This window comes from Neovison vison, chromosome 5 (genome assembly GCF_020171115.1).
Source record: "Neovison vison isolate M4711 chromosome 5, ASM_NN_V1, whole genome shotgun sequence".
NCBI lineage: Eukaryota > Metazoa > Chordata > Mammalia > Carnivora > Mustelidae > Neogale > Neogale vison.
In genome coordinates, this window is record NC_058095.1 from 18,903,741 (window position 1) to 18,931,581 (window position 27,841).

The window sequence follows — 27,841 nt, forward strand, 5'->3', positions numbered from 1 at the left end:
GCCGGGGTAGCGATTGACAAGCAATAAACGCGGAGCGCCGGGCTGCGCTGGAGCCGCAACGAGCTAGGGGCTGCCGGGGCGCAGGTAGGCGCCCCCCGACTCCCGGGCCAGCGCCCACCCCAGGGCCCTTGCTTTCTCTTCGTCCAGGCACAACCCTATTCTCTGGGTCGGGTCTCCCCGGGCCCCTTCCTTCAGGCCGGTCCCCTCCCTCTCCACCGCCCGCCACCCTCCTTTCTCGGGGGCGTCTAGAGAGAAATCAAACCCCGCTGCTTTTTGATGCTGGTCGGAGCGGTTAGGGCTCCAAAGTGACATCGGGCACAGAGCTGGTGGCGAGGCTCCGATATCCGCGAGGCCTCTTCGGGGGCTGTGCGGATTCGGGGGACTTTGGAGCCGGGCATTACGTAAGAACAGCGCTGTTAGCGCTTCCGGGGGTTGGGGGCGCGAGACAGAGGTTGCGTGGGTCCCGGTGGCCGCCCCCGGACCCCTTGGGAGGCCAACACCTCAACCTTCCCTGGGAGGGTGTCCTGGGAAGGGGGGCACTGCTTCTTCCCCTTCCAGGCAGTGGGGGGGGCGGGTCGGGGTCGGGGGCCAGGGTTAGGGTCTGGAGACCTGAGAGGGGATCGGTGCCAGGAGAGAAGAGCCGAGGTCAGAAAGTTAGGTCAACTAAGACGGGGGGGGGTGGGGAGAGTGAGGACGGGGGCGGGGGGGACATCATTCAGTGACCTCATCCCCTGGTCTCCCGCGGGCGCGCTCGCAAAGAGCCTTCTTTGATGGCTCGCAACACGCCCCCCTTCCGCCAGGTCCTAGCGCCCAGCCATTTAGGACCCGGCTCTCGGGGCGGGGGCTATCCGATTGTCGGTCCGTGCAGGTCCGCACGTCTCTGGACGCCCCTATCCCTCCGTCTGTCTACCCCTCCCCACGACCTGTCGGTCTTCAAAGCGCCTTTGTCAGACCTTTCTCTTCCAACATCTCTTTGTATGGGTATTAATGGAGGGGTGGATGGGAGGGACGTTGGAGGAAACCTCCCCCTTTCGCTCCTGGTCCGCATCACCTGCTGACCCTGGATAGTGTGAATAGTCTGGGGGTAGGGGTGAGAGGACACCGAGGCCCAGGCTTTTGGAAGCCGAGGTGCGCATTCCCCGAAGCCTGGGCCCCGGGCCTTGGCCCGTAGCCAGACTGGCTTGCCTGGCACTGCTGTTCTCCTGTGGGCACAAGCCAGGCCCCGCCCTCCCAGAGGCCGGGGTGGGGGTGGGGAAGAGCTAGCCGAGGCTGTGGGAACTGATTACCCAGAGAAAAACCCAGGCAGGCTGGGCAAGACTCCAGGGGACAGGATCCTCCCTGCCTCTTCTCACCTTCCAGTCTCTAAGGAAGGCGGATGTCTGGGGTCTGCTCTGCCAGTAACAGTCAGGGAGAACAGCATCAGCCAGGAGAAGGCTCCAGGTTCCAGGTGGTCAGGACTTTGGATGGGGGAGGAGGGAAGGCATAGGGACAGCAGGGGTGGGCACAGGGGCACTGGCTGGCACAGCAGATCCTGGGCATTTCTTCCAGCCTTGGTGCTAGCCTGATAGAGGGTGCCCTTCTTTTCCCTGAAAACACCTTTCTTCATGTCTTTAGGGGAAGACCCAGGAAGAAGGGGAGTCATCCCCCAACCTTTGTGATTTCTGCCACTTGAGCTCAGGTGACTGACTGACCAGCTCTGGTCTGGGGGTGGAAGGGATGGGACTAGAGAGAGGGTTTTCTTAAAACCTGGTGATGATCCCTCTGGGTAGAATCCTTTTTTGGGGGGGAGATGAAGTTGTGACTCCCTGCCCCCCAGGGCCCAGCAGGCATTCGGTCCTAAAGTGGGCACTGCCAGCTGCTTCCCTCTTCTCCCCCACCCCTGCTGTGAGCCACTGCCTCTAGTTGTCATAGCAACTGGGAATTAGGGTTTTCTCCAGTAGCAAGTGCCCAGGAAGGCAAAGGGAAGAAGGGTAGTGGGTATCCCTCCTGTACCCTCCCCTGGAGAATAGGGAGCCCCCTGATTTTCTTGTCCCAGCTCTGGACTAAGAAGGGGCAAATGGAGAAAGTGGAAGTCAGAGAGGCCTCGGGAAAGTATGACTTCATTTCTGCCAGCCACACACACACACACATGTTTGTAGAGCACCTACACTGGCTAGGTTTGGGATCCAGAAGTAAAATAAAACAGGTGTAGTTCTTGACTTCATGGAGCTTACAGTCTGGGAATGCCCATCTTTCCGGCTTTTGACTCAGATTCTGGACTCAGACCACCCCCCAAAGAAATAAAGGACAAATGGCAGACAGAAACATATATATTTTTTTTAAGTCATAAAACCTGGGTGTTCCATGTGGCTCTCTTTATTAGCTTCATGACCTTGGGCAAAGCAATTAACCTCTCTGAACCTCCTCTCCTCCTTCTTGGAGAAAGGGGCATGTGATATCTGCTCTTCTTGCTTCCCAGGTCTGTGGGATCCTGCAGCCTCTACAGAATGCCCTCATCCCGAGGGGAGGCTCTTCCTAATTCCTTCCCTTATTGCTTTGCCATTGTGCTTTCTCATTCTTTTTTCTCCCCTCCTCTAGGAGACATTTCAGAGCCCTCCAAGACGTCACCATGCCAGTTGCTGCCACCAACTCTGAGTCTGGTAAGAAGGGGTTGAGGATGTCCGTTTGTATCCGTAGTTCAGAGAGTGCCAGGCAGGGCCTTGAGGGTGGAGAGCAGCGGTGAGGCACTCCCACAGTCACCGGTAAGAATGAACTGTCCCCCACCACTGCTCCATTCTGCCACTCAGCCTTTCCTTTGGGCAGCTTCCAAGGCTCTGCTGTACCTGCTCAAGGGTGGGGCCGGAGACACAGCTCAACTCACCTCTGTGGAGGGCCAGAGATGATCCCCAGTATTGCCGAGGGCAATGGCCTGGGGCTAGACTCCTTGGTGAGGTGGCCCTTAGGACCGGGGCCCTTGGAGGATGGCTGGGGTTTGGAGGACAGCCTGGTGCCACCAGATTAGTGGACTGAAGCAGCCTGTGCCAGGGAAGGGCTTGGGGCTGTGTCCTGGGATGCTCGGAGTTGCACGTGGAGAATGCCAGCTGAGGAAGCCTGGACTTGCTTCTTTGGGAGATTGTGGGGCAAGGGAGCGGGTCACCCAGATGAGCTAGGAAGCCTCAGGGGCAAATTTCTTAGCCTTTTGGAGGCTGTGTCTCTTCTCCTATAAAGAGGTCGATGTGACACTCTAAAGCCGTGACTCAGAAAGTATATTCCTGATAGGGGTATGCACAGTTGTTAGGGGGTGCTCCTGGGTTATGATCTCAGTGAGCCTGTGACCTTGGGTCTTTTTTTTTTTTTTTTTTTTTAGGACTTACGTTTTCCCATCTGTAAGATGATGTGATCGGATAAGAAAAGTGTTCTTAACTTTTCTTGGTCCTGGATCCCTTTTTGAGAATCTGATGACAGCTGTGGGCCTTTCTCATAGACAGATGCTTCTCTGTGCACAAAATCTGTATTCTATTCTGGGGGTTCATGGGCTCCATGTGCAGTCAGGGCCCTACCAGGTGAAGTCCCCTATGCTGGAGGCTATGGGCCCTCACACCACAGCCTGCTCTGGTTTTGCTCTGATTTGTCTGATGTTTCCCTGCCTGGGTGCTTCCTGCCCCTGCGGTCCCATCCTTTGCTCCAGGCCTTGCTGCTGCCTCTGTGAGATACTCTGGGCCTCCCAGTTTGGTTAGAGTAACTCCCCTGTCCCTCCCCTTCGAGAAAGTGAACTAGGAAAGTGAAGGCTGCTGTGGGTGGGCCAGACCCTAAGCTGTGACACCCTTGCCGCCCCCGCACCCAGAAAGGCCTTTTCTCCATGTAGTGGAGGAACTGTACTAATGTCCCCCAGCCTTGGTGGCCTTAGAGGGCTCAGTGCTCCCCACCTTGTGTCCAGCATGCTGAGCCCCCTCGGCTCTTCCCCTGCTCCGGTCTGCCTGGGCCTTACTGTAAGCTGCTTTGGGGTTAATTAAGTCCAACTCTGAGCCTGTGATTAAAGGCCTCTCAATCTGGGGCTGCCCAATAAACCCATTAATAGTGCCTGGCAGGGCTGTAGAGGGAGGAGAATTTGACTTCCCTGGCTGCAGGCCACTTGATGGGGGCTTGATGGGGTTGCAGTGGTGACCAGGCAGGGAGTGGAGGCCAGGGGCAAGGGACTAGGTAAGAGGGAACTCGCCTGCTTCCTCTGAGGACCCCTGGGGCCCCTGATCCCCTGGGTGTTATGTCATCAGCTACTTCTGCCTTCCTGTATCCAAGGGAAGGAGGATAGGAACAAGCTGCTTAACCTCTTGGATCCTGAGTTTCTTCTGTAAAGAGATGATGTGTGACCCAAGCTATGAGCCTCTTGGCTCTTCCTGCAGGCAGCCCTCCCTGCGCCCACCCTAGGCTGAATTGGCTCCCAGCCTCAAAAATCTGATAATGGGTCTACTTCTTCTAACTTGGTGGCCATTACACTTCCTATAGGCCTGATAAGAGAGGCAGCTGTGGTCAGAGTCACCCACCTCTGAGGTCAGGGTCACCTTCCCTCTCCCCGCTCCCTTCCCAGGGAGATTCCAGCCTTGCGACCTGCAGAGTGAAGCCAACAGTTCCCTTTCCTATGACTCAACACAGCCATTGTCATTGCGGAGGGGAGATGGTGTGAGTGTACTCTCGCAGAGAGACCCACCTCTCCTTCTAGTAAAGTGGAGGGGCCCTTTCCTGAGGGTGGGGGACAGGCTGGGGGATATGTGGGCCATGGCATTGGCTGAGTGTTCAGAGAACTTGCCCCTGGAGTTTTCAGGCCCGTAGCCCTGCCCACTCTGCCCTCTTTACTTGACTCCCTCTTTTCTTTGAATCAAAGCGGGCCGTTTTGAGGTGAAGCTGTCCCTTTAAATCTCTCCTGCATCCCTGGGTTAATGTCCTGGCGAGTAATCCCTCCTGCTGCCATGGCAACCAGGGGTGCATTTCGACCTGGTGCCACTCCTCTGGGAATGGCTGTCTGGTGGCAGCCTCAGCTGGTGGTGTCCTCATGGGTACAGGGTGTCAGAGGAATGGAGGCACTGGGCTGGGGTAACTGCCAAGTTCTATGCTCCTGCCCACCCGGTTCCCTGCTGCGAGAATGCATCCTCACCTTTTCCCTTCCAAGATGCCTGACTTGCCCACCAGTCACCATCCCTAATCTAAGGGGAGGAGCCAATGTGAGATGGGGGAGGGGAGGGGCCACTGCTGCGTTATGGGGTCAGACTGTGAGGCCGCTCCCTTCCCTTCCTTTTCCTCCTGCCCCCCCCAACGCCTCCCTTCCCATGGCTAGCAGGTGGGGGAGGCATTTGGGGCTTGCGGTATTTGTCCCAAGCCACAGTGGTGCCCCTGCTCCTTGCGGAGGGCTGAGAGTCATTCTCGGGGGCTTCCTTTGATTCTGAGGAGGTCATTGTAAAGGAAACTGGGCCTGGAGAAGGAACGTAGAGGTCTGAGGGCAAGAGGAGGAAATGGCATGCGGGTTTTAGAGGAGAGACTTCCAGAAGAGGGGGGCGGGAACAAGCCGGGGCCAAATCCGCACCCCGCCTTGGGTTTCCCACAGCTGGGCTGTGAGAAGGGGGTCTCTGAGCACCGCCTCCGTTCTGAAGGGGCTGCAGCCTTAACCCCTTGCCCCGCAAACCTCCCCTCAGCCGCCCCCTCCGGACGCCCGCGGGTGCGAACACCGGGTGCGAGGTGCGATCAGGCTCCGGGAGGATCGGGACTCTGCCACCGCCCCACTCTCGGCTCTGGCACCGCCCCCTCCCCGGCTGCTCGGCTTTGGCCAATCAGCAAGGCGGTCAGGGAGACTCAGCCTTGCTATTGGCTGATCCCGCAGCTGGCGCTTCCCCCGAGTCCCGCCTCCTTGAGCGCGGCCCCCCTCGGGCTGGCAGAGCAGCTACAGCTGTGTAGAGGCTACTCGTGGAGCCCCCGGAGCCGGGTGTGGGGGGCAGCCATGGCGGGCAGCCCAGGCAGTGGGGCCTCCTTGGAGGGTGTATCCCTGGGCTCTTCTGAGGAAGCCGATCTCCAGAGGGAAGGTAGGGAAAGGTGGGGCGGGGAGGCTGCGCGGGGAGAGCTGGCCCCTTCATCTACCCTCTTTCCTCAGGGTTTGGGCATCTGGAGAGGGGGCCCTGGGAGCGGGCCCTCGGGAACCTAAGGGAGCTGGCCTGGGCAGAGGGCCCTCACTCCCCCGTGCTCTGTCCTCCTCCAAGGCTGACAGGCTTGTGAGTCTGTAGGTGAGGATGGCTGGGGAGGGTGGATCCCAGGATACCCTGGCAGAGTGGGAAGGGTCCCTGCCCTGGCTTCTTTCTGAGGCCTCTAAAGGCCTTGCAGGTGTCTGATCAATACCAGGCCCAGGCCTGGGCAGGAGGGATCTAGAGGGCGGGCTTGGATGTTGTTTCTGGAGAAGGTGGGGAGGAGGAGGGGTGGGGGGGGGTCCCTGAGCCATGTCTGCTTCTCCAGTTTCAGTGCCCCCTCCTCCCCATCCCTGTTCCTTCCTGGAGAAGGGGGTTCTGACAAGAGTGGTGAGAGGAGCCAGGGACTGTGTCCGCCCCCCTCCACGGATTGAGCTCTGTTATGTAGATGCAGGCGTGGGTGGATGGGTGGCAGAGTAATGATACCCCCTGCCCATCTCTGCCCCCAGCTGGGCACACTCTGCTTCTCCCTTCCTCCCCCTAGAACCTGTCACAGCTAGGATCTCCCACCTCCGTGGGTGCATACAAACAAGGCCCACCTCAGATCTCAGCAGCCACTGCCATAGCTGTATCAGGTGTTCTCATGTCCTTGGTTATGTCCCATGGCAGGCTGAGGGGTTGCTGATCCCTGGGCTGACTTGGTCTAATCTCTGCCCTTTGGCACCCACAGCTCCCCCAGGTGCCTGTCTCCCCAGCTCCTGTCGATGTTCTGGGCTGTAGCTTTGGCTTCCTATGATCTATATTAACTTCTCAACATTAATAGATCACTCTCTGACCGAGCTGAAGGGCCTGTAGACACTGTTCAGTTCCACTCACCCATTTTACAGGAGGGAAAGACTGAGGCCAGTGAGGGACCATGACTTTTGAAAAATCATGCGGAATTAGTGCTGCTGTTGTACAGCGCACTGTACAGGCTCTGACCTCCTGCATGACTGCCTGCTTGACTCTGGGCCCGCATTCAGGGACACGCTCCAAGTACTGTCTCTCCTATCCCTGAGCCCCCTAGGTGCAGGTGGCTGAGTCCTGGGACTTCAGCCCATCCAGAGATCATGTGAGGAGTCTGTGGCTCTCTGATTCAGGGCAGAACCTGGAACCTGACAAGTGCTTCCCTTTCTCCCTTCCTCCCTCGTCAGAGTCCATTTCCTGATTCCCAAACCCTCCCACCTGCCTAGGCTAGCATTACCTAGGGCTTAGAGACCAGCTCAAGGAAACTGTCCCCCTGCCTGTCCCCTAGACCCCGGCCCTGGACATTTAGGGACCGGGAGTGCCGAAGCTGGGCAGGGGGGAGGGGCTGCTGGAGAGGGGCCGTCTTCTGCTGGACATAGGGGAGGAGGGGTGATTGCTCTGGTGCCCCACTAGTTCCTGTGTCTCATCACCTGCCGCTTCTCCCCAGCCATGCAGCAAGTCCTGGACAACCTGGGATCGCTCCCCAATGCCACGGGGGCTGCAGAACTGGACCTGATCTTCCTTCGAGGCATTATGGAAAGTCCCATAGTGAGATCCCTGGCCAAGGTATAGAACTCCAGGGAGGTGGGCACGAGGGCACTGTGCCTAGGGAGTTTATGGGGTGTTGGCCATAGGGTGCTTGGGAAAGGGGCATGTGGCCCAGAAGACCCCCTGTGGAGGGACTCTGTGACAATATCCCTGCCCAGGTAATGAGTCTGCAGGACAGCAGGTGGTGGGCAGTCCCATGCCTGGCCAGTGAGAGTGTGGACATGCCCAGGTGGATGGGATGACTGCCAGCTTGGAGGGGGGAGGATGTGATTGGTGCCTGTACCTTGGAATCTTCAAGAGTTCATCCTGCCTTTCCCCTCTGCCTTTGGGCATTTTGTGCAGATGTCTTTTTAAGGTCACTTGCCATGTGCGTCAGGTGGGGGAGAAACTCACTAGGAGAGAAGTTATTAAGCATTTTGATAGTGGCTCTGCTAGAGGCAGATGCGCTAGGCATTTTGGGAATGTGAAGGGCGGATGTCTAACCTGGTCTGGGGTAGCCAGGGAAGTCTTCCTGGAAGAAGGGCCCCTTGAGCTGAATCTGAAAGACTGAGGAGGAGGGGGAGGGCATTTGGGGCCAGTGGAAGAGCTTGAGCAGAAACAGAGGTGAGAAAAAGCCAGAGGTCTGTGAAGGGACATAAGGGCAGGTGTGAGGCTGAAGCTTCAGGTCTGAGACAGGGAGTGTAAGCCGCAGACATGCTCTCAGGTTGTGGAGGGCACTGGGAGCTGTGCTCGGAGCTTGGGCCTTGTCCTGTTATATCCTGTAAATGACACGGACCCCTTCATGGGGCTGAGACGTAGGGGACAGCATGAAGGGGACAGGGGAGAGGAGGTGGCTTCGTGGGTTTCAAGCAGGGGTTTGATGATAGGATATGGATGTTTTTGGAGCATCCTTCCGGCAGCCCCATGGAGGGTGGTTGGAGGGTCATGGCTGGAGCAGGAAAGGCCAGAGTTGGGGATGACCCTGGGCTAGACTTGTGGTAAACCTTTGGGCTTAAAGGAGGAGAGGACGAAAGAAGTATTTAGGAAGTGAATTGACAGGGTGTTTGGGTGTGGAAGGTGAGGGGTGGGGGTAACAAGGCACTCAGGATTCTGCGCAGGGGAGGTATGAGGCTAAGGCTCAGAGGCAGGGTTGGGAGGGGTGGGGATGGATAGAAGGGTGCCCCCTTTCCTGGGGTAGAGGCAATGGAGTTGCAGGGAATCCTGTCTACTTGCTGAGATTTTCCAGAAAAGGGGAGGCAGTTGTATGCTGGAAATCAGGGATCAGGGTTGAACCGGGGCATTTGGAAATGAAGACTCAACTGATCACTGGAGGGAGGGGAGAGGGACCCTACCAAAGCCGGGGACCAGGATTGACAGAGCCCCAGACTGACTGTGGCAGGTGCCTGACTTTCTAGGGTGGGGGTGATTCAGTCCTGGGATGCTGGAGTAAAGGGTGTGGCTTTGGTCCAGGTATGTGCTGGGTGTCGGCTGTGAAGGCTGAGACATAGGGGACAGTATGAAGGGGACAGGGGAGAGGAGGTGGCTCAGAGTATCACTGGGAGGGATGGGGAGGGGGACTGTCAGGAGAGAGGCGGGAAGAAAATGGAGTGAAGGGCCGGGCGCTCTCTGAGGTCACCAAGTGTTTGGGGAGAGAGTGGGTAGCTGGAAGAGAAGGCAGAGTTCAGAGAGAGGGAGGTCGGAGATTTCCAAGGAGGACGGCTTTGGGGGATGATGTGACAATTTAGGGTGTAGCTGCGGCAGGCAGGGAGGTCAGCAATATGCAAGAGGCCCAGAAATGGAAGGTTTGCATGTAGCTGGCGTTGGAATCTAGGGTACGGCTGGCATCGGTGTGGGACAATACCGAGGCAGGCTCAGGGTCTCAGGGAACGGCAGTGGGGTGACCAGAAAATTGGTGATGACAGTGATGAGACAGCGGAGAGGGTAGCCAGGTGGCAGCTTTTCCACAGGGTGGAGGGGGGACTCTGTCACAGGATGGCTGTGACCGGCTCTGGCATGGGGTGGGGAGGTGGGCCAGGCCTTACTGGAGGGAGAGAGCTGCGCAGGGGACGCTGTGTCCCCAGGACATAGCCTGGTCCCCACTACCCGTGCAATGGCTGAAGACCCAGGGAGGTTGCTAATGGCAGAAGGTGAAAGTGGAATGTTCTGGGGAGGAGAAAACTGAGCAGAGAGGGGCGGGGTGGGGGAGGGGATTGGAGAAAGGCAGAGCGCTTTCCATTCAGGGGTCAAAGATTATATTCATGGATTAAAAATAAAAATAAGGGATCCAGCATTTCAAACAAAGAGAGTGTGAGCTCCAGCAGGGTGGGGCATGTCTGCCTGTGTCCCCAGGGGCCGAGAACAGTGCTTTGCACAGAGTAGGTGCTCACGGAATATTTGCTCAATGAATGAATGCAGAGAGTGTAGGAAAAAACCGAACAGCCCTCTGAGTATCATCTCCAGGATGGGAATGCTGACCCCACTTTCTTGCATTCTTGCTATGTCTTTATAAGAAAGAAGTGTGATGCTGGGGCACCTGGGTGGCTCAGTGGGTTAAGCCTCTGCCTTCGGCTCAGGTCATGATCCCCAGGGTCCTGGGATCGAGTCCCACATCGGGCTCTCTGCTCAGCAGGGAGCCTGCTTCTCTTCCTCCCCTCTCTCTGCCTTCCTGTCTGCCTACTTGTGATCTCTGTCTGTCAAATAAATCAATAAAATCTTAAAAAAAATAAAGAAGTGAGATGCCGCTGGTACCCCTCCTCGGTCCCACTTCCACTGCTTTCCGTCCCTGCAGGTGACCCCTGGCTTGAGGTAGATGACGTCCCACCCCTGAATGTTTGCCTGTCTTGCCTACCGATGTGTTCAGATGTACACAATCCGTCCCTAGGATATGGGATTTTAAATGTTCCCTAATGGAATGATAGCGCGAGCCACTTAGGTTTGGGAGAGTTCTAGTTTATGTAAGTAACATGATTCCTGACATAAGTATAGATGTAGATACAGGTAGATTAATTTAATTTTATTTTTTAAAAGATTATTTTGACAGAGAGAGAACAAGCAGGGAGAGCGGCAGGCAGAGGGAGAGGGAGAAGCAGACTCCTCACCGAGCAGGGAGCCCGATGTGGGGCTCAATCCCAGGACTTTGGGATCATGACCTGAGCTGAAGGCAGATGCTTAACCGACTGAGCCACCCAAGTGCCCCGTATAGATTCATTTTAACTGTTGTGTGGTGTTCCAGTGTATGAAATAGAGTATTTATTTATTGGTTCTACTGAGAGGCAGGTACAAGAACGTACCTTGTTGCGTTCCCCGCTATTCAGAGCGGCGCTGTGGGGAGCGTCCTTGCATTCCTCTGCTTCTGCACATGTGTGAGAGTCTCTCTAGGGTTGACACATGGCAGTGGCATTGCTGAATATACACATTTTGACCCTCTCCACCTGTAACCTGCCAAAGCTGATTTCAGAGTAGAATTTATTAGACCATGTCACCTCTGGGTCCTGTTAGATGTTGCCTCTACAGTGAGACAGCCAGTGAAAGAGGGAGCTTTCAAGAAGGCAGAATCTTGGGATTGGAAGTGCCCCTCCAAAGCAGGATTGCCCTCAGTGGTGTTCTTTGGTGTCTTTGTCTGGTTCACTGGACAGCTCTCCAGTGAGGGGATTGCTGGCTGGATGACTGTCCCTCACTCAGTCGTCTGTCTTCGCTTTGATGAGTATCTATGGCGTGATCACTGAGTAGCAGATACAGCGCTGAGGCTGTGGGAATGAACTGCCGGAGAGTTTGTTCTCCGGAGGGGGTCCAAATCTGTTGCCCTGGGACCTCCCGGTACAGCCTAACCTAGAATCAGTCAGATCAGGCGGTAGGCATAAACTCCCTTCTCCAGAATTCATCTTGAGTTGGTGAGAATTTCCTCCCAGGAGATTCCCAGGATGGTTTCAGATGCATAAAGCACAGTAGAAGGTGGTGTGGACCTTTCTTCAATACTGAGACTCCCAGTAAGAGGCTGGCGGGCGAGGGGGACCCTGTGACTTCTCTCCATTGAGCTTGTGAGACACAAGAAGTGCATCTCCAAAAAGACCATCTGAGCTCAGTAAGAAGCCCTCTCATCCCTGTACGTGTAACCCTCTACTGTGGGCCTTTGTCACTTCCCTCTCTAAAAGGTAGAGTTTCTACATTCTTCAATCTGGACTTGACCACATGACTTGTTTTGGACATTGGGACCTACTTTGTACTCCTCATCAATTTTAATGATTGTATGTATAGAGACACAGTTCTAACCTAACAGATATAAGTACTCAGATCCAGTTGTAAAAAGATCCAGCAGTAAAACCTTGGTTCTCTTGGTGAAGTGGCCCATAAACTCAGGAATAGTTAAGCAGGAATTAATAATAGCTATTAATCCCCTTCCCTTACTCTTGTGGAGTGGAACTTGCCTCTCTCCGATGGGGCTGTGCAGACAGTGTGGGAGGGGCTGGGCTGAGTAGATCTAAGACCAGGGAGGGGAAGGGCCTCAGGAGACAAATCCAGAAGGAAAGGCTCTGGAGGGAAGTCAAATCTGGCCAACAGATCATAAATCTGTGGGGTTGGCTGCAGATGACAGCTGCCGCCCTAGCCAGTAGGTGACATCTGGGAAGGCTGACTTGGATCCAGCAGCAGGTGTTTCCGACAACAGGCAAGGCCAAGGTGAGGAATCCAAGTCAGGTGACGTTCAGAAATTCAGGTGAACTGTTACCAGTGGGGACATCTGCCAGCTGGGAGGCCTGTGATCTAATCTATATGAGATGAGGTAGAAAGAACACAGGGTTTGGAGTCAGAAGAGTCACTGGTTGGCTGTGTGATTTTAGTATGTCTGACAACCTCTCTGACCTTTAGTTATTTCTTCCGAAAAGTGGGGATAATGATGTCTCTTTTTCAGAGACATTGGGGAATGTCATGGGTGTAGAAGTGTTTTCCAAACCATAAGGAGTTGTTACAATGCAGTCTTGGCCATGGCCAGAGTTCACTGGGAAGACTCTATTCCTGTGATAAGGCCAGGGTGAGAGTTGACAAAACAAGACAGGGTCTTAGAAGAATGAAGGAGAGGGGGCAGGTCACTGAAATAGAGATTCTGACCAGGGGACAGGACAAGTGGAAGCTACAGTGGTGAGGAGTTCGATGTATCAGTCAGCTTCTGCTGGGTAACAAACCATCCCACAGTTTGGTGGCTTAAAACAACCATGTTTCATTTCTCATGATCTTTTTGATCATTTGGGTAGTTTTGCTGGTCTGGGCTGCTCATCTGGGGCAGGGTGGTCTAGGACATTCTCCTTCACATGGCCAGTGTCTCAGCTGGGAAGGCTGCAAGGTCTATGATGGCGTGCTCTCTTGTCCTCCAGGAGGGGGCCCAGGGTACTCCACAAGGCTGGGTCAGCAGCAGGGGAGGACAAGCCCCAAGTCCCAAGCACTTTCCAGGCTTCTGCTTGCCTCACATTTGCTAATGTCCCACTGACCAAAGCAAATCACATCATCAGTTCCAGATGGAGGAGTGACTTTACCTTCTGGCACACCATTCTCTGGGACTCTTTTCAGTATTTGAGCTATTTAATTATGAGCCTAGACTTCAAATGAGAATTCCGTGTTTTCTGCCATGATCAGAGAGGTTGGCATCAAGGGCAGAAGGAAAAGCTCTCTAAGAAATGGCTGTGTGGAGTTTCTGCCTTTGCAGTCTGCTTCTGGCTATGGGTCAGGAGCGGACAGATCGGGGTTCAAGTACTGGCTGCACGCTTAGCTACCTGTGCACTTGGTCCAGGCTGGGCTTCAGGAAAGTCTCTCATCCGATGCTGGGGAGAGGACAAAGCAGCCCGAGGCCAATGGAAAGGGGTTCTCAGTATCTAACAAAATCAAACCTGTGTCTTCTGCTTGACCCAGGAATTTACATAGAAGACTTTTCTATAGACAGACAACAGCTGCCCCAGGTTCTTCACTTCAGCTTTATTTGCAATAGTGAAATATTAGAAATAACGTAAATACCCATGAGACTGGTTGAATAAATCATGGTCCTCCAGTCATGCAGTGAGTCAAATGCTGTAATTAAAATATAATGATAATAATAATAATAATAATAATAATAAAGGAAGGTCTGCAAGCATCATAGAGTGATTTCCAGGGCATATTGTTAAGTAAAAAACCAAAGAGCAAACCAAGCCAATTAAACAAACAAACAAACCCCAAGGAATCAAAGAGTGGGTATTGTGTTCTATCTTTTATGTAAAAAGAGAAATTTGTACTTATTTTTGTGAAAAGAAACAGAATAAATTGGAACTAATGAAAGTGATCTCTAGTGTGTGTGTGAATGAGGTAGAAGGGATGAGGATGGAAATGAGACTTCCTTCCATTTACTTTTTATGTAGATTTAAAATGCAAACCATGTAAATGTTGTGCATTTTTTGCACAACATTTTGTGTTTTGTGTTGTGTACTTTGTGTTTTGTTCCAAAAATACAAATAAATTAAAAAGAATGACAAAAGTTAACTCTGAAACTAAGTGTGGGTAAGTGAATCCATCCACTTATTAGATTATTAACATAACCATATAGAAAAGGGAATTAATTCTAATTACTTTTGCTCATAATATTCTTTTTTTTCTTTTTCTTTAAAAGATTTTGTTTATTTATTTATTTATTTTAAAGATTTTTTTTTTTAATTTGACAGAGAGAGATCACAGGTAGGCAGAGAGGCAAGCAGAGAGAGAGAGGAGGAAGCAGGCTCCCTGCTGAGCAGAGAGCCCGATGTGGGGCTCGATGTGGGGCTCTATCCCAGGACCCTGAAATCATGACCTGAGCTGAAGGCAGAGGCTTAATCCACTGAGCCACCCAGGCACCCTTGTTTATTTATTTGACAGAGATCACAAGTAGGCAGAGCAGCAGTGTGTGTGTGTGGGGGGGGGAGAAGCAGGCTCGCCGCTGAGCAGAGAGCGCGCTGCGGGGCTCCATCCCATGACCCTGAGATCATGACCTGAGCTGAAGGCAGAGGCTTAACCCACTGAACCACCCAGGCGCCCCCTGCTCATAATATTCTGACTGTATACCCTAAGTGAGATATAGGCTAACGCTGTACTTCTTCTTCTTCTTTTTTTTTTTTTTTTAAGATTTTATTTATTTTTTTGGCAGAGATCGCAAGTAGGCAGAGAGGCAGGCGGGGCTATGGGGGGAAGCAGGCTTGCCGCCAAGCAGGGAGCCCAAAGCAGGGCTTGATCTCAGGGCTTCAGGAAAATCCGAAGTATTTATTTAAATACTTAATGAGTATTTATTTAAATAATCATTTAAATTATTTAAATAATAAATTTATAAAAATAAATTTATTGATTTATTTAAATCAATAAATACTTAAATGAAAATGAGGGGCACCTGGGTGGCTCAGTGGGTTAAGGCCTCTGCCTTCAGCTCAGGTCATGATCCCAGGGTCCTGGGATAGAGGCCTTCATCCGGCTCTCTGCTTGGCGGGGAGCCTGCTTCCTCCAATCTCTCTCTCTACCTGCCTCTCTGCCTACTTGTGATCTCTGTCTGTCAAATAAATAAATAAAAATATTTTAAAAAATACTTAAATGAAAATGAAAATACTTAAGTAAACCAAAATGCTGATATAAAATTAAAAGTTCAGTATCTCAGTCGTTGTTGTCATATTGCTCAGTGGCCACATGTGACTACCACAGTGGGCAGCACAGATGTTGAACATTTCCATAAATGCTGTAAGTGGTTTTAGGCTATTCTGAGGACAAAAAGAACTGCAAATACATCTTGATTGTTACTGAAGTTTGTGATAGGTAGCAGCGTTCATTTAGCAATTTTGAGATCTTTTTGAATATTAGAGGACAGAACAAATGAATACATATATTAATGTTCTTGGGAATTAAATTCTCACTGAGGGAGAAGGGAGGTACAAATATGGAATGAGAGAAGAAGAGGAAAATCTTGCAAACTTAAATTTTATTTGGAATAATCAGTGCTGACCAATGGCTATAAGTAACACCCCAGAAGCAATGAGCACCAGCTGCCCAGATTTTGGTTTCTAAATACCATTCCCTGCCAAAAGAAATCCAAGCTCCTTGGAGAAATTGCTGAGCCCAGACCTGGGGTGGGGAAAGTATAGGATGAGCCCATGGCAGAAGGAGGAAGGTGCTCAAGGACTGATGGGAAATGTCAAAAGGACGCAGGTGTGTTTGGGGGCTCCTACTGCACAAATTGGGGATAAATTGAAACAATGAAGATAATGATGGTGATGATTAGAGCACAGGGTAAAAAGAATCCATAGTGATACAGAGAGGGGGTTATAGGGGAGAGGGAGCAGAGGTGAGAGGGGAAAAGGACAAGCTCTCTCTTATAGTAGAATGCCAACTAATAAATGTAGAAGGAATAGCGAGTTAGAAAATCACCATTTTGCAACTCCCAATTTAAGAATTGACTGGGGGGCCTGGTGGTACAGTTGGATAAGTGTCCGGTTCTTGATTTCAGCTCAGGTCATGATCTCAGGGTCGTGAGATCCAGTCCCATGTCCAGCTCTGTTCTGGGCATGGGAGCCTGCTTGGGATTCTCTCTCTCTCCCTCTGCCCCTTCCTCCCCCCTTAAAAAAATGAATTGGCTTAGGCAGGGATCATAAATGAATGCTAAATTCATCAGTGAAAGATTGTTGGGGAGCAGAACAGTCACAGGGTCTCAAGTTGTGGGAAAGACACAAGATTGCTTATGTAGAGCACTTGCCTAAATGACTAACCTGAGTCTAATCATGGGGATACAATCAGGAAAATCCAGTTGTGGAGCATTTTACAAACAACTTGCCTGAACTCAAAAATGTCCTGAAAGACCAAAAGTTATTGGGATCTGGTCTAGATTAAAGGGGAATAAAATGATGGGACAACCAAATATAACACCTGGTCCTTGTTGAGATTGCCCATCAGGGACAAACAAAACAAAACAACAACAACAACAACAACAAAAAACCCACAAAAATGAATCTATAAGGGGAAATGTTTGGGGCAACGTGAACATTTAAATAGAGACTGTCTACTAGATTATATTATATCAGCGTTTCAGTGTTGAACTTCCTGCATGTAACGGGATTGTAGTTTATGTGGCAGATCTCCTGTTTGTTCTTAAGTGATGTATGCTGAATGACTCTGGGGTGAGGTGACTTCTTTTTCAAACAACTCAGAGAGAAAAAAGTCTTCATGTATATCCCTGACCTGGCACTTTTAACTTCCTGACCTAACTAACATGACTCTCCCAGCTGGGCTGGTCCCTGGAGAAAGCTGCCTTTCCCTTTTTTCACAGCAACACCTTGTCGTGGAGCCCAGGGTTGGAAGAGGGACAAATACATACAGGGCCCTCTCCTGGTACTGTAGGCAGCTGGCCCTTGAACAACATGGGTTTGAACTTGTGAGTTAACTTATGTGTGGATTTTTCTTAATAAATAAAGTACAGTGCCTCAAATATGCTTCTTCTTCCTTATGATTTTCTTAACACTTTCTTTTTCCTAGCTTACTTTATTGTAAGAATACAGTATATAATCATATAACATAGAAGATATGGTTAACCAACTGTTTATATTAGCCATAAGACTTCAGCCAACAGTAGGCTATTAGTAATTACGTTTTCATGGAGTCAAAAGTTACATAGCGATTTTTTTTTTTTAGATTTTTTATTTATTTATTTGACAGAGAGAGATCACAAGTAGGCAGAGAGGCAGGCAGAGAGAGAGAGAAGAGGAAGCAGGCTCCCTGCTGAGCAGACAGCCCGATGCGGGACTCGATCCCAGGACCCCGAGATCATGACCTGAGCCGAAGGCAGCGGCTTAACCCACTGAGCCACCCAGGTGCCCCTTCATAGCGATTTTTCAAAAAGATTTTTTTTTTTATTTGACAGAGAGACAGTGAGAGAGGGAACACAAGCAGAGGGAGTGGGAGAGGGAGAAGCAGGCTTCCCATTGATCAGGGAGCCTGATGCAGGGCTCAATCCCAGGATCCTGGGATCATGACCTGAGCTGAAGGCAGACGCTTAACGACTGAGCCACCCAGATGTCCCATACATAGCAATTTTTGATGGTGCAGGATTGGTGTGCCTAACCCTCGTGTTCTTCAAGGGTCAATTGTACTGATTTCTTGTCTCCTCCCCCCCTGGGAGCACTGGCCTGAAGGTCTGGAGACCCAAGCTTGGGTCCCTGTGACATTGAACAAGTTGCTCCACCTCTCCTGCTTCCTCATCCTGGGGTACAGGATGTCCAAGACTGTGCCATCACGTGGAAAAAGCTGTCCTTGAACTCACAGGCTTATAAGGGGCTGGGGACAGCTTGCTGATTTTAATGGCCCTCTATGACGAGAGGATGGGAATGAACGTTTGGGCTTGTATTCTTCCTTCTATAAACTGGGTCCTCATCATCGTTTGGGGCGAGAAAGGGGAAAGCAAGGCGTGTGTGTGTGTGTGTGAGTGTGCTTGTGTCTGGGTGAGCGAGCATCTGAAGCTGTGTCAGAAACCATGTGGAGGCTGAGGTCTGAAGTCAGGATCTGAGCAGGTAGGGGACAGTGTTTGGTACCTCAGGCTTCTTGGGGATCCTCAGGTGTCACCTGTTCTGCTCACCCCCCACCAGGCCCATGAGCGGCTGGAGGAGACCAAGCTGGAGGCAGTGCGGGACAACAACCTGGAGCTCGTGCAGGAGATCCTCCGGGACCTGGCCCAGCTGGCAGAGCAGAGCAGCACAGCCGCAGAGCTGGCCCGCATCCTCCAGGAGCCCCACTTCCAGGTTCGGGCCCTGGGCTGGGGTGGGAGCTGGGGCAGGCTGCGGAGAGGGGGCTGGCAGGACATTAGCACAGGAATGGGAAGAGACCATGGGACACTGTCTCATGGTTTGCCCTCTTTCCACTACCTCCACAGTCTCTCCTGGAGACACATGACTCTGTGGCCTCCAAGACCTATGAGACACCACCCCCCAGCCCTGGCCTGGACCCCACCTTCAGCAACCAGCCAGTACCTCCTGACGCAGTGCGCATGGTGGGCATCCGCAAGACAGCTGGAGAGCATCTGGTGAGGCTGCAAGGCGGGGCTGGGGGTCTGGAGGGGGCACTGAGAGTAACCGGTGGGAACCAAATCTGGTCAGGAGAGGGCCGAAGAGGAAGATGGGCCCATGCAGCTCCTGGAGTCCACAGACCCTGTGCACCTGAGCTGCGCACAGAAAGTGCCCGCTCTCCCTCCATGAATGCCCCCCTGAGTGAAGAATTTGGGCAGAGAGTTGGAAGAGGAGGACTCTGCGAGGCCGAGGCCGGGATAGAAGGGGGTGAGGATGGGAATGGAGGGGTGCTTAGGAGACCCATCCGAAGATTCCGGCTTGGAGCCCCTTGGAGCCCCTTCATCATGCTGGCCCTCTATCCCCTCCAGGGTGTGACGTTCCGCGTGGAGGGCGGCGAGCTGGTGATCGCACGCATCCTGCATGGCGGCATGGTGGCTCAGCAAGGCCTGCTGCACGTGGGCGACATCATCAAGGAGGTGAACGGGCAGCCGGTGGGCAGCGACCCTCGTGCGCTGCAGGAGCTTCTGCGCAGTGCCAGTGGCAGCGTCATCCTCAAGATCCTGCCCAGCTACCAGGAGCCCCATCTGCCCCGCCAGGTGGGTCCCTCCACCAAGCTCCTCGCTCCCGCCCAGCCTCAGGCCCAAGGGGCAGCCACCAGGGTGACATCCCGGGGGTGAGAGTGCCCCATCTCCCGCATGCTCGTGCATTGGCCCTAGTTGTGGGCACTCATACACATGTGTAAGGGACACGTGCACATTTAAGGCCTGGGGTACCCACAGGAGCGCCCGTGTGGATGCAGCCCTGCACCTGCAGATGCGAATGGGGTGCACGCATGCGCAACGTTGGGTAGTCACGCGTCCTGTATGGCTGCCACCTGGTTGGTGGATTGTGGGGGTCTGGCTGCTCTGTCCATCTTCTCCCGTGGGCTCTCCAGCCATCTGCCAGAGCCCACTGGGCCAAGCGGAGGGTGTGGGTAGACTGAGGGATCCTGGTTTATGTGCCAGGATTGTGTCCCTTCCCCAGTGATCCCGCCTTCTCCTTAGTGGATGGGTCTACGCGCCCCCCCCAACCCCCGGCAGAGACGCCATCACTCTGAATCCTTTTGTTCTAGATGCAAAGGGAGGCTGGTCCCAGGGAGGTGGCTGGGTGGGTCTGGGGTGCGTCATGCCTGGAGAGGGACGGTGCCCAAGCCTCTTGCATCTTTGTGAAGGTAGGGGGAAGACAGGGGACTGTGTGACACTCCCCCACCCTCAGGAGGGGGACGTGGGGCGGGGCTGGTCTGAGAAGGGTACTGCCCTCCAGCCTTCCCTTCTTCCTTTGACCCTTCTGTGATCCCTGGCCCAGGTATTTGTGAAATGCCACTTTGACTATGACCCAGGAAGAGACAGCCTCATCCCCTGCAAGGAGGCGGGCCTGCGCTTCAGTGCTGGGGACTTGCTGCAGATTGTAAACCAGGATGACGCTAACTGGTGGCAGGTGCGGCTCCGTGTCTGTCTCCTGGTGTGGCGTGGGCGGGGGGTGGGTGGGGTGGGAGGCGTGGTGAGGGCCTGGGGAGGTGTCTTCTCACTCAGGCAGGTCTTTGTCCCATATCCCTTGCAGGCATGCCATGTGGAAGGGGGCAGCGCTGGGCTCATCCCCAGCCAGCTGCTGGAGGAGAAGCGGAAAGCCTTTGTCAAACGGGACCTGGAGCTGACACCCACCTCAGGTATGAGGGTCCTCCCTGGAACCCCTAGTCTGGGATCCGACACAAGACTGCCTGGCCTCACTCGCCCATCTCTCTGTGTCCAGGGACGCTGTGTGGCAGCCTTTCAGGAAAGAAAAAGAAGCGAATGATGTATTTGACTACCAAGAATGCAGGTGGGTGTTGGAGGCCCCCTCCCTGTCCTCCAACGTGGTCTGCTCCCGTCCCAGCCGCCAAGGGCTTGTGCGCATGCTCTCCCTCCCTGTGCTGGTGCTGCCAGTCTTGTCCATCGGCTCTGCCTACTCTCTCTTTGCTGCCCCTGGCCCCAGCCCCTTGGTCCTTGGCCCCTCCCATGCCAGCCGTGTAACCTGATGACTACCCCTCCCTGTGTTCAGAGTTTGACCGCCATGAGCTGCTCATTTATGAGGAGGTGGCCCGCATGCCCCCCTTCCGCCGGAAAACCCTGGTGCTGATCGGAGCCCAGGGAGTGGGCCGGCGCAGCCTGAAGAACAAGCTCATCATGTGGGATCCGGATCGATACGGCACCACAGTGCCTTGTGAGTGGGGGCTGGGCCCTGCTGGGTGGGGGGCCAGGAGGCAGGAGTGCCCTAGGGGCCAGGGCCACATTCACTGAGTGGGCCTGTGCAGGTCATCAAGTCAAGTGATACTTTTGGAGGGGGGGGTGCGCCCCCAGCGGGTGATGGGGGAACTGCAGGCCGGAGAGGATTTGGGACGCCCTCCTTTGCACCTGTGGCCCCGGTGGGCTGGGCAAGGCTTACCTCTCCTTCTGTCATGTTTCACTTGCTAAAAACCCAGTTGGGGGGGGCCCCCCGGGGGCGCAGTCGGTTAAGCATCTGCCTTTGGTTTGGGTCATGATCCCCCGACTCCTCCTGAGATGGGTCCGAATCAGGCTCCCTGCTCAGCGGGGGAGCCTGCTTCTCCCTCTCCCTTTGCTCCTCACTCATACTCCCTTGCCCTCACTCTCTCTCTCTTTTAAATAAATAAATAAAATCTTAAAAAACAATAACAACAACAAAACCCTGTTGGGAACCCGTGTGAAACAGGGCCTCATGTAGTGACAGAACCAGCAGGGGTGGTCAGAGCTCCTGGTTCCTGGAGGCAGGAACCTGAGTGCTGACCCCAGATCCGCTTGACCTTGGTGGGTGGCTTTGGGGTGCCCATTGCCCCCTCTGGGCCTCAGCTCCCCCATCTGTGAGCGCTGGGCTGGAGCAGTGAACTCTGGAGCCCCCCCCCCATATGGATGTCTCAGATCTGTGGGTATCAATGGTGAGGGGCGAGGGCATGGGGCATGGGAAGGCAGCAGCACAGTGAAGGTGGAGGGGAGCTGCACCTGCTGGGCTGCGTGGTTCCCGCAAGACGTGTACACGTGTGTCTGAGGCAGCACACGGCCTGCCGTGTTCATTCAGGCCCTCCCTCCCCCAGACACATCCCGGCGGCCCAAGGACTCGGAGCGGGAAGGCCAGGGCTATAGCTTTGTGTCCCGTGGGGAGATGGAGGCCGACATCCGGGCGGGACGCTACCTGGAACATGGAGAATACGAGGGCAACCTGTATGGCACACGCATCGACTCCATCCGGGGTGTGGTCGCCTCCGGCAAGGTGTGCGTGCTGGATGTCAACCCCCAGGTAGGGTCCCAGCCTGCTTGTTCCCAGTCTGCCCACTTCCCCTATGTGCACTCTGCTGCCCCCCCTGCCCCGCCACATACTCCCCATATATTTCCAGGCCCTGGTCTCCCAAGCAGCCCTATATAACCCCTCAGCTCCTGCTAGGGACCCAACGCACCTAGAACCTTTTTCTCAGCCTCCCAGGCCCCCCATTCCTCTAGCCTCCTCTGGTGTCCCAAACCCCAGCCACCTGCCAGTGGTTCCTCTACCATTCATCCCCAGGACTCAGGTCCCAGGATGCCAGGTACCATTTCCCCATCATTTCCAGATATCTGTCCCCCCGCCCACCCAGTTATACTTCACCAACCTTCTAGGATGTCTGTGGGGATAGACTCCCCCATCCCCTTCTCTTCCTGCAGGCAGTGAAAGTGCTGAGAACAGCTGAGTTTGTCCCTTACGTGGTGTTCATCGAGGCCCCTGACTTTGAGACCCTCCGGGCCATGAACCGGGCTGCCCTGGAGAGTGGGGTGTCCACCAAGCAGCTCACGGTGAGGGCTCCTATGTATGCTGGGAGGGGTCCGGTGGTTGCCTTGGGGAGAGGACAGGCTGGGGCTGATGAGGGGAAGAAGGTGGCATCGAGGAAGGGGAGAGGGGCCCACCCGAAATATCAGTGAGTTTTGACTTGTGATTCCCGCTTTATAGATGTGAAAACAGAGGTCTGGGGAAGGAAGTGAAGTGTCCAAAGTCTTACAGTCAGGTATACGGCTAGCCTGGGCTGCAGGAGCTTTTGCCAGCCCCACAGCTCCTTCCATTCTATGGGGACAGAGTGCTGACCAAAGGGAGTCCAGAGGGCCAGTGGGAGATGTGTGGGCAGAATGGACCAGGTGGTGTGAAGGTGTCCATAGCTGGAGGGAAAGGCTGAAGGGAAGGAGGAAGCTGGAGGCTGGAAGTCTGGCTGGAGGGATGAGTTAGCATAGGGAGGAGGAGGCTTCCAGTCAGGTATTACAGGACCCCAGGACACCTACCTCCCCACCAGGAACCGCTTAGAGCAGCCTTCCCCTTCCCAGGAAGATGTTGGGTTTGCAGAATTCTGGGCTCAGGGGTCCATCTTCTGGCCACATCTGGTACTGCAGCTCTCAGGCCCTAGGTCAGAGTCCTGCTGAGGCGCTGGAAAAGGCTGCCTGGGCTGGGCTCCAGGCTGAAGTTCCCTGGCCACAAACGTAGCCAACTGGGGTCACTGGGACATAGCTGGGCCAGTCCTAGAGCTCCCACCTTGACTTATTTAAGTAATTATTCAAAGTTCCCTCTGCATTCCTGCCTGGCCAGCTGCCCAGCTCTGACTAGGTGTGGGGTGGTGGTTCCTGGGGTTGCCCCAGTGATGGCATGCCTGGGAGGTGTATCTCAGGCTGAGGAGGTTAAGGGCGCCTGGTCAGAGTGGAGGGAGCATTGACTTTGGAGTCAGGCGGACCCTGTGCACCTGCTGGCCAGGTGACCTCCCTGTACCTCAATGTTCTCTGTTGGAAATGGCGAATAATGAGTCCTGCCTTACAGAGCCACAGTAAAGATTATGCGGGTTGCAAAGCAGTTAGTATGCCCTGCTTGGCACTCACTGAAGTTTATTTCCTTCCTTCCTTCCCTCTTTTCACCTGTTACTCTGTCCAGAGTTGCCGGAGAGCCGCCCTGGGGCATGTGGGGAGGGGCTCCTGCCTCCTCAGCCTGGGGAGCCCATACCTGATATGGCTGGGTTCTGGGGAAGGGGGACAGATAGGGAAGGCTGCCAATTCCCCCTGACGATGGGGGTGAACGTGGGGGACACTGATGGCTGGGAGGGTCCCTTGTGCTGCAGGAGGCTGACCTGAGGAGGACCGTGGAGGAGAGCAGCCGCATCCAAAGGGGCTACGGGCACTACTTCGACCTCAGCCTGGTCAACACCAACCTGGAGAGGACCTTTCGTGAGCTCCAGGCTGCCATGGAGAAGCTACGGACGGAGCCACAGTGGGTGCCCGTCAGCTGGGTGTACTGAGACTGTTCATGGGGACTGCATCCCTCTGGGCTGCACCAAGAACCCTGAATCCATCCCCTCCCCCAGCCATGACCCCCAGTCCTGGTCCTTAGCTCTCATCCCCTGCCGTCTGGCTCTCCCTGGGTGTTGATGGCTCCTAGCGGGCCCTAAGCTGTTCCGCACAGATGCGTGCACTGCCAAGGAGGTGGGTGTTCATGGGGCACCACCGTGCCCAGGTGCTGCCCACTCCCGATGCCCCCTGGCCACCGGATGTCCTTCTCTGAGGGTCAGGCTGTTTCCCGGAGTGTGTCAGAGTCACCTCCATAATGCCCAGTGCAGAGAAGAGGAAAGCTGCTTTGGGGCCCTGTGGCCAGTAGGTACACTGCCCCTGGCCACCTCTCTCAAACCGCCCTTTCCCCTCGGACTGGCCACGCCCACTCCATTTCCGGGCTCCTCCCGCCCCTCGTCCCTGCGGGCTTGAGTCCCTGGGAGCAGGCCTGGCCGTTCAGGGCAGTGGTCCCGCCTGGGGCCCTCTTGAAGGCTGGGGGAGCCAAAGCTTGAGCCGGCTGCCACAGCCAGGGAGCAGTGCGGTCCCAGCTCCCTGGGAATGAGGCAGACGCCCGCAAGTGGACCCCACACCGTCCTTCCCTCCTGCACAGCTTTTCACTGCCGAAGTCTCTCCACAGACTTCTCCGGATGTGTCCCTGGCAGGGCGGCTCCCCGCAGGGCTCAGCACAGGGAGGGGTGAGCTGAAGTGTGACAGGGAGCCTGTGACTGCTGACCATGGCTGGGGGAATGGTAGGGGAGAGGTTGGTGGCGCGTCTGGGCTCTCTGTTCAGGACCACAATCCATCTTAGTCCCTCCAGCGGGGTCCACGGGGCCCACTCTCATCAGGTGTGCCTGGGGGACTGAGGATGGGTGCGGAGAGGAGCTTGTGAGCCAGCCATGGAGCAGGGGCTTGGCAGAGGACGTCTGTGCTCTAGCCGGCTCCCTGTTGTACAACTCCAGGGGGCGCCATCCACACTGTTTCTGCCTGCGCAGCTTAGGTTCCGCAGGCCGGGGCGCCTGGTCTGTGTTTGTGCTGTTTGCGTGTGTGTGAGTCTCGGTTTTGGGAGAAGAGAAGCAAAGGGTTGTTTTGCTTTGGAGGTCACTTTTTGGGGCCCTATTTTGGGGGCTCCCCATCAGTCCCCATTTCTTATGAGACCCTGATCCCAATTTCCAGGGCCTTGGCCCTCCCTGGATGTCTTTCTCCCCCTCTCCTAGTGTCCCCCTATCCCATATGACACGCTCGAGTCCTTGGGGAAGGCAATTGTGTAAGATAGGAGAATCCCTTTTAAGAATGCCGTCCTAGACTTCCCCAGGCACCTGGCCCTTGTCCCTCTCTGTGACCCCGTCTGGGGTGAGCCTGTCCTTGCAGGGACCACCCTGTCAACCCCACTGCCAACCAGCCCCTCTGTCCTTCCTAGTTCTCTGAGTGTCTGATCAGTCTTCGCTGCAGGTTCAGCCCGAGCTGGCCCCTGAACCACTGTGTGCCCATTTCCTAGGGAAGGGGAGGGAGAAGAAACAGAATATTTATTACAAAGTTAGAAATATATTTATTATATTAGGGATCTCATTTGCATTTGCCTAGGATATGCAAATGAGATATAAAGGTCAAGCCTGCTGCCATCTCATTTGCATAGCTTGGCATCCACTATGCAGTCACCTTTATACTCCTCTTTCCCCTTTCATCAGTGTTCTTTTAATCCTCATTCCAGCTCTTCCTTGCATCATCCTTACCCACTGCCCAAGGGGACCAGGAGTGGGAGGAAGAGCTGCTCTCCTCCTGGTCCGAGACAGTGGTGTCCTTTGCCAGTTCCCACCTCACCTGGGGCGCTTGGGAGTAGAAGCAGTGGAGGATCTGCGGGTGCAGCTCCCTCCCCTTGGTTAACCCTCGAAGTCCCCTAATGGAAAGAGCAGCCTCTGATGGAGGTGGGGTGCTGGGCACCTTGTCGAGGAGCTGCCACCTGGCCCTGCCGGACAGATCTCCTGCGCTGATGCTGTTCTGCCTTCTGGCACCTTCACCTCTAGTGATGCCTGGGGGGCAGGGCTGGGCTCCCCCTCACCTGTCTTCATCCCTTCAACTGCGGTCCTACCTCCCCTACACAAGCCCCACTCACTCCCTGGCCCAGGGCTGGGTTGGAGCAGGTGTGTGCCCATCACGTTACCTCTCTGACCCTATCCTCCTTCCCTGGACGCTTGTATTTGGGGCACCTTGGGATAATGAGGACTCTGCCCCACACTGTCCACACTCAGTGGCGCTGTCGCCCTTCCCCTCTCCCCTCCCTCAGCCAATTCCTGAGCTTTTGCTCTGACTGGTTTTCTTTCTTTTCCTTTGATTAAATGTGAAAACAAAGGCTTCTGGGCTCTGTCTGTCTTGGGTTGGGGCCCGGCGTATGGTTTTGGTACAGGGTGAGAATGGGGAGCCCAGCGCAGACGATTCTGGAATGGAAGTCGGAGTGACTTGTGTCCAGTGATGTCTTTTACAATTGCCCATCTCCCCATTCCACGTGCCCCATCACCAGAAGATGCTTGTTCTAGGGGCGCCTGGGTGGCTCAGTGGGTTAAGCCTCTGCCTTCGGCTCAGGTCATGATCTCAGCGTCCTGGGATCGGGTACCGTATCAGGCTCTCTGCTCAGCCTGCTTCCTCCTCTCTGTCTCTGCCTGCCTTTCTGCCTACTTGTGATCTCTCTCTGCCAAATAAATAAATAAAATCTTTAAAAAAGAATTAAAAAAAAAAAAAGAAGAAGATGCTTGTTCTAAATGCTCATATCCAGGAGTCTGTGAGCATTCGTGGGGGCCGGGGACTCGGGGACTCCAAGACTAATCCACTCCACTTCACCCAGAACTTGCTCTGTGGCTTTCAGCAAGTCCCTGTCCTGCTTAGGTTTATCCTTTATGGAAATGTCATGGGACTCTCTCCGAGCTAATGTTGGGGTTGGTTCTAGGCACTCAACAACACAAGCCATAGACAGCTGGTTGAAATGTCACCCAGATGTCACCATGGGTGTGTGTGTGTGTGTGTGTGTGTGTGTGAAATCCCTCGGGCAAGGCATCAGCCTTCCTTCCCACCTTGAATTCTTCAGGGGAGCTCAGAATGTTCACTGAGGAGTCTCAGCTGGGGGCTTTAGCTTTTCCCTCCTCCCTGCAACAACCAAACGTGGAACCGGCTTTCTTCCTTTGGCTTCCCCCAAGCATCCACTCACACAGGGAGGAGCATGGGACGGAATTCTTTGGGGGTGTGGAGACAGCATAAGGACTCGTGTCTCCCACCTATAGGTCTGATGAGAATTTAGGTTTGAATATTAAATGCCCCAACTCTGAAATATTCCCTGATCATTCCCAGCACTTGGAATACTTTTCTGGTCAACCTTTCCCTTTGGGGTCCCCTGTCTCCCTTCATGTTGTTACACCCTCTTCCTCTCTCTCTTTTTTTTTTTTAAGTTGGCCCCACACCAAGTGTGGAGCCCAACTTGGGGCCTGAACTCATAACCTTGAGATCAAGACCTGAGCTGAGATCAAGAGTTGGTCACCGAAAGAACTGAGCCACCCGGTTGCCCATCTTCTTCTCATTTTTGAACAACCTTCTTCCCGTCTCTGGGGTGTCCTTGGAAAAATGAATATTTCATGACCATACCTAGCGACCCCACACTTGTATTTTTTTTAAAGTTTTTTTATTTATTTGTTTGACAGATAGAGATCACAGGTAGGCAGAGAGAGAGAGAGAGAGAGAGAGAGAAGGAAGCAGGTTCCCTGCCGAGCAGAGAGCCCGATGTGGGGCTCGATCCCAGGAC

General features: G+C 54.2%; 1 protein-coding gene across 3 annotated transcripts; it reads left to right on the top strand.

Annotated features, from left to right (window-relative positions):
• Window positions 1–26,406, top strand: MPP2 (MAGUK p55 scaffold protein 2). 3 transcript variants are annotated; one of them, XM_044247815.1, is made up of 14 exons: window positions 1–84; window positions 1,615–1,678; window positions 2,578–2,639; window positions 7,597–7,715; window positions 18,284–18,436; window positions 18,568–18,717; window positions 19,069–19,296; window positions 20,045–20,176; window positions 20,300–20,405; window positions 20,489–20,557; window positions 20,777–20,938; window positions 21,825–22,027; window positions 22,426–22,554; window positions 23,853–26,406. In XM_044247815.1, exons 3-14 carry the CDS (start codon window positions 2,609–2,611, stop codon window positions 24,027–24,029), a joined length of 1,659 nt encoding a protein of 552 aa, XP_044103750.1. In that variant the 5' UTR covers window positions 1–84; window positions 1,615–1,678; window positions 2,578–2,608; the 3' UTR covers window positions 24,030–26,406. The 3 variants fall into 3 exon arrangements, with proteins under 3 accessions (XP_044103750.1, XP_044103752.1, XP_044103751.1); XM_044247816.1 differs by lacking the exon at window positions 1–84 and adding an exon at window positions 297–401; XM_044247817.1 differs by lacking the exon at window positions 1,615–1,678 and having other exon boundaries at window positions 8–84.
• The last annotated feature ends 1,435 nt before the right edge of the window (window positions 26,407–27,841 follow it).